Source organism: Phaethon lepturus, unplaced genomic scaffold, assembly GCF_000687285.1.
Source record: "Phaethon lepturus isolate BGI_N335 unplaced genomic scaffold, ASM68728v1 scaffold2502, whole genome shotgun sequence".
In the NCBI taxonomy this organism is placed as follows: Eukaryota; Metazoa; Chordata; class Aves; order Phaethontiformes; family Phaethontidae; genus Phaethon; species Phaethon lepturus.
In genome coordinates this window covers 23,000-32,217 of record NW_010521043.1, presented here as the reverse complement: position 1 = coordinate 32,217, position 9,218 = coordinate 23,000, and the positions used below count along the sequence as shown (strand labels likewise).

At 41.7% G+C, this 9,218-nt stretch overlaps 1 protein-coding gene across 1 annotated transcript in view; it reads left to right on the top strand.

Annotated features, from left to right (window-relative positions):
- LOC104628865 (macrophage mannose receptor 1-like) overlaps positions 1-9,218 on the top strand; it is a 31,621-nt gene that overhangs the window by 1,596 nt on the left and 20,807 nt on the right. Inside the window, exons 2-11 of the mRNA XM_010297580.1 lie at positions 109-503; positions 1,731-1,904; positions 2,888-3,052; positions 3,369-3,485; positions 4,389-4,532; positions 5,896-6,078; positions 6,261-6,415; positions 7,304-7,417; positions 8,133-8,248; positions 9,100-9,218. The exon at positions 9,100-9,218 is cut by the window's right edge and continues 36 nt beyond it. Of these exons, the coding sequence (XP_010295882.1) occupies positions 109-503; positions 1,731-1,904; positions 2,888-3,052; positions 3,369-3,485; positions 4,389-4,532; positions 5,896-6,078; positions 6,261-6,415; positions 7,304-7,417; positions 8,133-8,248; positions 9,100-9,218 (1,682 nt within the window). The remainder of the gene's footprint in view (positions 1-108; positions 504-1,730; positions 1,905-2,887; positions 3,053-3,368; positions 3,486-4,388; positions 4,533-5,895; positions 6,079-6,260; positions 6,416-7,303; positions 7,418-8,132; positions 8,249-9,099) is intronic.

Below are 9,218 nucleotides of genomic sequence, written 5' to 3'. Positions count from 1 at the left end.
TCCCTATGGACTCTATATATTCAATCTTTTCTTGTAGCAGACTGTCAAAGAGCAAGTAACTGACTTACCTCCTCAGATGTTTGCATTCTCATTTTATTTTATAGATAGTGGAATATTTTCAATCTATAATGAAGATAGCAAGCTCTGTGCCCAAGCTCAAAATTCTAGCTCGGTCGTAACTACGGCTTGTGATGAGCACAACGAGTTCCAAAAGTTCAGGTGGGTCTCTGCCACGCAGCTGCTGAGCGTGGCACTCAAGCTGTGCCTGGGAGTGCTCACCAAGGACGACGAGGCTGCCATCACGTTGGAATCCTGTAACAGGACGAATGAGCTCCAGTGGTGGGAATGTAGAAACGAGATGGTTGCAACCCATGGCAAGGATTTATTTTTCAACTATGGCAAAGGGAAGGGGAAGAAAATCAGGTTGTCCAAAGGATCAGGCAAAGGGAGCAGGTGGAAAATCCACGGAACAGCAGACAGTGTGTGTTCTCTGCGCTATGAAGGTGAGTACTGAAAACTAATTACTATTTCTAGGTAACTTGACTGCCCCTATTTACAAAGCATTCCACCGCCTGCTTGTCATGCAGCAACCCTTTTCTTACAGTGACATCACTAGCAGAGCTATTTCTAGGGTGTAGAAATGCAAGGCAAACGTGACTGTATATATTTCTGCATAACTTGGAAAGTGCAATTCTTTCAAATCATAGGATAAAATGACAAAGGCCTATGGTGTAATCATAAGGGAGAACGGGAATTCTGTTTGTAAAGCAACAGTGGAAGGAAATCTATGGCTGTTTCAAAATAAGTCTGATCAATTTGTAGAAGAAGTGGTGATTGTATAATATTGAAGTATCTGCTATTGCTGTTACTTGGTTTGACCATGCATTCTAACATCTCTTACAAGTTAATTTTTAGTTAACATAGATGTAATACACTTTTAACAGTGTTTATCTGGTGATTCCCAGGCCCAGCAAGAAGAAGAAGAAGTAGGAAAAAGCAAAAGGAAAAACAGTGTTTAATGGCTTAGGATGCAATAAGTCCTAACACCCTGACAAAGGATCACTGGAGAGTCAGATCTCCTTTTCCTGCATCATTCTCTCTCTCGGGCTATGTAGAGTGGGCATCCAGCCTCAAGTGTTCAACCTCGTTTCTACTGTGACACTGGTAGGGTGGGAAGTTAAATAACAAGGGATGAAATTTTTGCTGTGCCCCTACAACAGTTCCAGCTGGAATGAAATTTGTCATAATTTTGTTCAGATAGCAGCAAATTAGACTGCATAGAGATGGGAGGGTCACTTCCCAGCGTATAACTTCCTCTCATGAAGACTAATAAAGATATTCTTATGTCTCCTTTCCAAGCCTCTTCAACCATATAGGTCAAAAAAGAAAAGAATCTAAACATCATCCAAGGACAGAAGTATGTATGCAATGGGAGAAGCTGAGTCAGGAGCACCTCTGACATAGTGGTCCGGGTAGCAATGAAAGGAAAATTTAGACAGAAATTAATCTGAGGGCCAGTTAGGGGTTGTTTGAGAGTTTTAATTCTGAATATCTTCCCATAGTCATACCTGATGGGCACAACAGCCTTGGAAGGCTTTGAGGTAATGAAGTATTGATGTGTTGAGTTTTTGCAGAGCTCAGCTGTGTCCATGGAGAGCTGTCTATGAGCAGACACTATGGTGAACCTCTGATACCAACTGAGTACTATCGATCCATATTTCTCTCTGTAGATATCTATACACTGGGAGGAAATGCCTTTGGTGCACCTTGCGTGTTCCCTTTTAAGTTTGATGGTAAATGGTACGCTGAGTGCATCCGTCGGAGTGACAATTCAGGTTCTCTCTGGTGTGCAACTTCTTCAGATTTTGATAAAGACCAACTTTTTGGAAATTGTCCCCTAAAAGGTAATGTATTTATAAAGATTCAGGAAAGGCATTAAGCAAATGTTTCATCCACTCTTATGGTCAAAGCCTTCTTGGGATGTGGAAGTAGCACTGGACAGTGAGTTGGACTCTGGCTAGCCTAGTGCACTGGTGAGCTATGCAATGATAAAATGAGCTATCTGCTCTTTACTCGCACTGCTTCTGCAGCTGAGATGAGGAGTGGTCCTAGGGCATTCCCAAGACTGGTACATATGGGGAGTATTCTGAGGGTGGTGACTGGGACTGATGGAAAAAGGAAGATAAACCCTCTAGCACTCAATGAGAAGAAAGCCAGGGCAAATGAAAGGCAGGAAGAAGTGCAATGGATGAGAAAGGTGAGATACAGGGAAGCAGGAGACAGTGGGGTATCACAGAACAGAGCAGAGAACAGGAGGGCTGGCGGGAATGGAAGGGTGCAGGACACAGGCAGGGACCTTCACCTGCCTTCGGTGCTCCAGTGCTCCTTACACCTGCAAATCATCCAGCACGGCTTTCCAATAACCCCAGCACACATTCCTTACCTCTTTACCCCAGTTCACACCTGATTGATTGGAAACGATCATTTCTGTCATGTTGGGAGGTCTGGGAGAGCACAAGAGGGGTCCCAAGGTAAGAAATGGGTGTGGAGAGCAAGATTTTCTGTGTGGGGAATAGAAAAATGCATGTCTACAAGTAGAATGTATCAGTGCGTGGGTTAATGTGGACTGAACTGTGAGAGAAGTAGATAAGTTATGTACAAAGGAACGAGGTCAATGTAGAAAAATTAGGTTGTAAGGAGAAATAATTCCTTGTGTGATTAATGTATTATTGATATTGAACAGACAAAGTATATTTAAGTGGGGCAAACTATATGTAAAAAGTTAGCAAATCATACAGTTGCGTAGTTTTATTCTGCAATGAAGACTTTTTTTTCTGTGTTAGCAAGTATGGCTATCTTGTCAAGTTGCTGTTATCATGTTTTATAGACACCATCCACAATGACCTTTGGAAAACAAATCCTGTGACAGAAACCCACTATCAGATAAACTCAGAGTCACTTCTGACATGGCACCAAGCAAGGAAAAGCTGCCAGCAGCAGGGCGCAGAATTATTAAGTGTCACAGACCTTCGCGAAGAAATGTATTTATTAGGTAAAGGAAACAACAACAACAACAACAACAAAAATTAATGCATACATTTAAAATGTAGGTCAGCTCCAAGAGCTTTAACATGGATAATTATATTTACCGTGTGAAAATAGGTCTCAGTGACATTCTTAAAAAACCTTGTCCTCTTCTCACAAAAAAATGTATTAAAATAGTGCAAAAAATCTAACTTATATTAAAAAAAAGATATCTGCTATGACACTTTTTCCATGCTTTCAAATTTTATTTCAAGTTTTATTGAATAACTTAGAAAATCAGAGGCATTTAATAACTTGACTGTTTGTTTCTTTTGGCCATTCAGGGCTCACTAGTGATATGGGTGTCAATGCGAAGCTCTGGACTGGTCTTTTCAGTGCACTTGACAGTGGCTGGCGATGGATTGGGGGCAGTCCTTTCAGATACCTGAACTGGGCTCCAGGTAAGTGCACTTTTCTGAAATGATGATCAGCATCTGGGCCAAAATTCTCTTCTCATTCCCAAATTCCTGTTACATTTGATTTCATAGAATTTTCAACAGGTTACAGGTGATTATGGGAAAGGTAGGATATTACAGTAATAGGGATCACACCAGAGATGGATTGTCATTAATTCTGAATTTCACAGAAAAAACAGGTAGCTCATCCAAGAAAACAGTTAAGAATGAGTATCTACACCTCATTCTACTTTTTCCATCCACAATTTTCTCATCAGGCGTGTTATTCAATTCAAACAAAAAATACCTCATGAAAAATGGTATAAAGAGAATTTAAAGGAAAGAGACAAAAATTAAAAAGAAACACTGCATTACAAACATTTTCAACTGTTCTAAGTTACTGCTTGTAACTTTTATCTGATGTACTTTACCTTCATAAGTTTCCATTCTTTTCTCAGGATCTAAGTCACCATCTTGCATGTTGCCATGTTACCTATTTTCATAATAGTTCCTGTGACTACAGGGAAATCCAAAGGGCAAGCACTCCCTTGGAATGAAATATGCATTTCATGTCCAGTGTTCAACAGTAAAGGATGTTGAGCTGTTTGCTTTGCTACCACCCCATAAGGAATTGTGTCTTAGATGAACTTTAAAGCTTTCTTCTGTATGCTGCGATACTTCAAATATACTGAATTTCTTCTTAAGCAGTGCATGGAAGAAGAGGGACAAGCCTCATGTTTGAAATGTCGGCCTTCTCAGCCCTCCCAATGGCATTCCCTTGTCCTCTCTCTTGGGATAAAGAGTAATATGCCAGTGGTTTTGCATCTGCGAAAGATTTGCGTGTTCCCTCCTGTGGTGAGGTGAAAATTTCCAGTGTTAACAGAAGGATTCTGTGCCTCTTTCCTAAAGGAAATCCCTCTGTGGAATCTGGAAAAATATGTGGCACCTTCCAAGGTAGGAATGGCAAATGGGAAAACCAGTTGTGTGATCGGAAACTGGGATACATCTGCCAAAAGAGAAACTCCTCCCTAGATTCCTCCACTATTGCCTCAGGTAAGTTGGTCAAAAAAAAAAGGCTATTTTTGTAGTGAGTGAGAAATACTGGGAGGATGCCACATATGAAATGACAATACATTGTCAAAGCGGAAGGATTACATTTGTTGACATGAGTCAAACACTGAGAAGACTTCAATTTTCTGGATAATTTTAAGCATGATGTCTAGATGTTGTTCATAATTTTGAAAAGTTCCTACTAAAGAAGGCAGGATTATGTGTTTAGTCATGTTATCCGGACCACAAAATAGTGATGAATATCCTGTGCTCTGGAAAATATACTAAAGATGTGTCCTGCTAAAAGACGTGAGCCAGAGTTCATGCTCTCCCTCTCTCTCTGACCCTTTTTGCTCTATTCTGAAAGGAAAAATTCAGAATATGGGCTGGCACCTTTTCCCAGTTGAGTTCCCTTCCCACCTGAGGCAGACTAGGTCTTACCTATGTGAAGAAAAACGTGTGCAGTTACTTCACCTGGGAATTCCCAGCACGCAACTAACTGTACAGTAACTCTTTCAGCTACGTATATACTAGTATACAAGATTGTTCTCCGGCTCCGGAGATGAATGGCACATCACAGCTGGTATCCTGTACATTCTGGCTGCCTCCAGGCAGCTCACCGGGAATGGTTTCTGACCCATGACACCATCCCTGGGTGTTGTTTGGGGGAACGCAAGTTTGCGCAGGTCAAAACCATGCCCAGGGAGCATTGAACCGTGTGGTTGATCACAGGCCAATGTTGGGCGCACGTCCCGCCCTCTTCAGCTCGCTGTGTAGGTGCAGACTGTGCGAACCTTCAAAGCAGGGGAAGAGGGTTGGCAATGCCAAATTCGCACCAAGAAATAGCTGCTGAACAAAGTGTGCAGCACTTCTGTGCAGACGGGTTTTCTGACATGTCTGGCACAACATAAATGTGTCTGGGCTCTCTGATATACGATTTGGGCTGTGCAGGAGCTCCAACCAGCTCTGGAGCACCTGGTGTTTCCAGAGAAAAAATGTACAAAATTTCCAAAATTCACCAAGATAAAAGTCCCTGTGTAGGAAAAGAGGCCCTTTCCTGTAAAACATGGCTGTGCCCAGAGCCTCACCGAGGGGCATTTGGCACGGAGTTGTGCCCTGCAAGTTTGCACGCCAAATTACTTAGTATTTATTTAATCCCGTAAAAGAGTTTTTTTGGTAGCTCCCAGCACAATTGGGATGGAAAAATCTGTTTTGTATTCTCTGTGATCCTCAGACTTTTGCTTCTCTCCTCTGCCAGTATGTGCTCCAGTATTTCAAATTCACATCAGTACAGGTAATTTTTGTTTTGATTAAAAGAAAACACTAAACAGGACTGCTCATTAATTGTTTGAAATAATTTTTTTAGGTGACTTAAAGCCTTTTAAGTGCCCCAGGGAATGGGTGGCCTATGCAGGTCATTGCTATAGAATTTTCAGAACACCCAAAATATGGAAAGCAGCTCAGTCTTCCTGTAGAAAAGAAGATGGAGATCTGGCGAGTATTCATAATATCGAGGAGTACAGTTTTACAGTGTCTCAGCTTGGGTACAGTGAGTATTCCTGCAAGTCACTTTTTAATCTGGAATTATACTGTTGCTATTATTCCTTTAATCATTGTAACCATGATCTTAAATGTTTTGTTGAAAGTCCTTCTTCAGTCAAAAGTGGGTGTGAGATGTGACTGTTCCATTTTAAGACATACCCATACCTACAATTGCCTTTGTGTTCCCAGAGCCAGATGATGAGCTGTGGATTGGTCTAAATGACTTCAGGGTTCAAATGTATTTTGAATGGAGTGATGGGACACCTGTGACTTATACCAAATGGCATCACGGAGAGCCGACCCACACACGGAATAAGGCAGACTGCATCGTTATGAAGGGAGAGGTAAAAGACCCTCTCCCACTTTCATGCTTTCTTCTGTCCTTTGTGCCCTGCAAAAGGAAAACTTCTGTGACAAAAAAAGAAAAAAAAAAGAAAAAAGTAAAAAGGGGCAAGGGTTTTGAAGGTTTTTATGAACCTGGTCTAATTCAGAATATCTTAGTGGGGAGGAAGACTGGAGAACAGATCTAGGAAGGTGTATGGTGGAGCACCAGCAGCAAGTGCACTGTGCTGAGACTTGTTCTGCTCTGCAGCAGTTACAATAAGTCTCCCATCTGAAACTGGTTGAAGTAACTCATCATCCACGTTCAACATGGGTGATCATAGCTGCACAGTATGATTCTTGGAGCAGGGACTTTCTGATGTTTCCCCTAAGAATAAACCTAAAATCTAGGTTTATTAGAGCTACTTTGTAGGCTCGTATTAACTGGAGGCACAAAAAAATTAGGTACAAAAAAATGTACCTTGTTTTGTACTCAGCATAAAAAACCATATCATAATACTATGGAAAAAGACTTAATACATTTTTCATATTTATGTTTAGTTTATCCAGCATTTCCTTGCTATTGCCATCTGGTTATATGAACATAACAAATACCATGCTGGTGAGAGGAGAGTGGAACAGCACGTTTCCTTCCTGCTCTCTTCAGCCACCGAATCTTTAATACATGCAACCCTCATTCTCACACCTCTGAGGAAACGTGGCCCTTACTGTCTTAGGCGTGTTCCCTGTTTGGGAGTTTTGTAGAAAGCAGCAAGGCACGGGAGAGGGCTGGAACAGCCCCAGCCATCTGAAGAGAGAAGGGTTCTCTCTGAGGATGGTGAATATTCCTGTTGGATCTGGATTTTCTCTAGATTTCACTTGTCTTTGTGGTTTCTTCTTATCATGCTCAGGATGGATCCTGGGCTGACAGTGCCTGTGAAACGAAACTCGGTTATGTCTGCAAAAGGAAACCGTTGGCAGAAGGCTCAGGGGAAGACGAGGTTACTTACCCAGGCTGCCAGAAAGTAAGTGTAAAACAAAAGCACTGAAAGGTCGGTGCATCTTACTTTCACTCCCATGATAGCGAGTGTCACAGAAGTCAATTATTTTGACTATTCTTGGTGGAGCCCTAGAAAACTGTTAATTTTGTACTGATACTTCTTAGACTAATGGGGAAATTTTTTCTTTATTTAACGAAAATGTAGATCGGCTTTTTTTTTCATTCCTTTACATGCACACTTCACTCGGCTCTCCTAGCGCGGAACTGGTCGCTTCACCCATAAAAGCCACTCTGTGGAGAGCGTGTCAGGACTTTTTCATGCTGTAACTCACTGGTCTTGGGTTGCACGCAGCCTTCTCAGTTCGATCAATCTGCCACAAGAGGCAGGAAGATTTAGGGCGACCGTTTTGCAGAGTTTTTGTAGCCTCTTGCAACAGCTACACGTACGCGATGAGGAGGCAGAGAGGGCTTCCCACAAGGAGCCACGAGGTGGCTGTGAGCGTGGTTGCCAGCTCCAAGTCAAGGCTCGCTGCTCGCAAAGACCCCTTCTGTGTCCTTTGTCAAGGGGCAAGACTCAGAGCCGTGGTTACAAAGCTGTGTTTGATTGTCCTCTTCGCTTCTTCTCATGGCTTCTGAGATTAATTTTGACTCGGGGTGTGGTATTAACGTGGCTTTTGGAAGTGTGCTGTGCTGCGCAGCCTGACAGCCCCTCCGGGCTTCTCTGCCGTTGACACTGGCAGGGCTGGACGAAGCACGGCTTTTACTGTTACTCCGTGGGGCAGTTACCGGCAACATTTTCAGAAGCAAAACAGATCTGTGAAGAAAACAAAGGTTACCTGGCTACTGTGACAGACAGGTATGGAAACGGGATTCTTGTCCGTTCGTACGTGCAAGCGGGATGGAAGGGCCAAACAGAAATCTCGTCTTACTTTGCAGTTATTCATAGCGTCTAGCGTGACACCGCTCCTTTGCTGGAAAATTTATGGTAGAACTGAAGGAGTATTACAAAATACGTCAGGGGCTTGTATGTCATCAATTCAAACATTCAAGCCATTGCTACTACACACCTATACTACTATCGTTGACTCCGGGAATTAAAAAAAATTGAGTCGACTGCCCAACAACCCCAGATCGCCAGATTGTTTTAAAGTTTATTGAACTAAAAATAAACAGATAAACGTGGAACTGTTTACTTCTTCTGGATTTGAGCTTTTCAGCCTTTTTTTGCAACAGGCAGATCTGGAAACTTAGACTTTTTAGAATGAAAGTAGATTTTTTTTCCCCAGAGTAACAAGATTTAAAGACCTAGACCTTATCATAGAGCTCAGTAAATCACTGTAGCACTTATTTATACAGAATGTATAACATATATACATTAGCGCAAGTTATTGTTTGGCTTGTGTTGTTCATTGTACAGTACAAAAGGAGAATAGAATCATCCTAAATTCTAAACAGAATTTACATTACCAAAATATAAAATAAAAATTAATTTATGTGACAATTAGAACTATAGTTGAACTTACTATTAGAACAATTAGAACTTACTAATAAAGTAAGATCATCACCCTTGCTTCAGTCCAGACTTATCTTTTCCCACATGTTAACAAATTACCTTAACTTTACCAGACTTGCTACAATGAAGTGTTTGAAGAAATTAAAAAATTACGATAAAATGTGATACATCGGTTTGGTACTTATTCTTCACAGATATGAACAAGCTTTTTTGACTTCTGTAATTGGATTCAATCCAGCAAAGTATTTCTGGATTGGCCTCTCAGACGCGGAGGAGCAGGGGACGTTCAGGTGGGCCAGTGGGGATGCGGTCA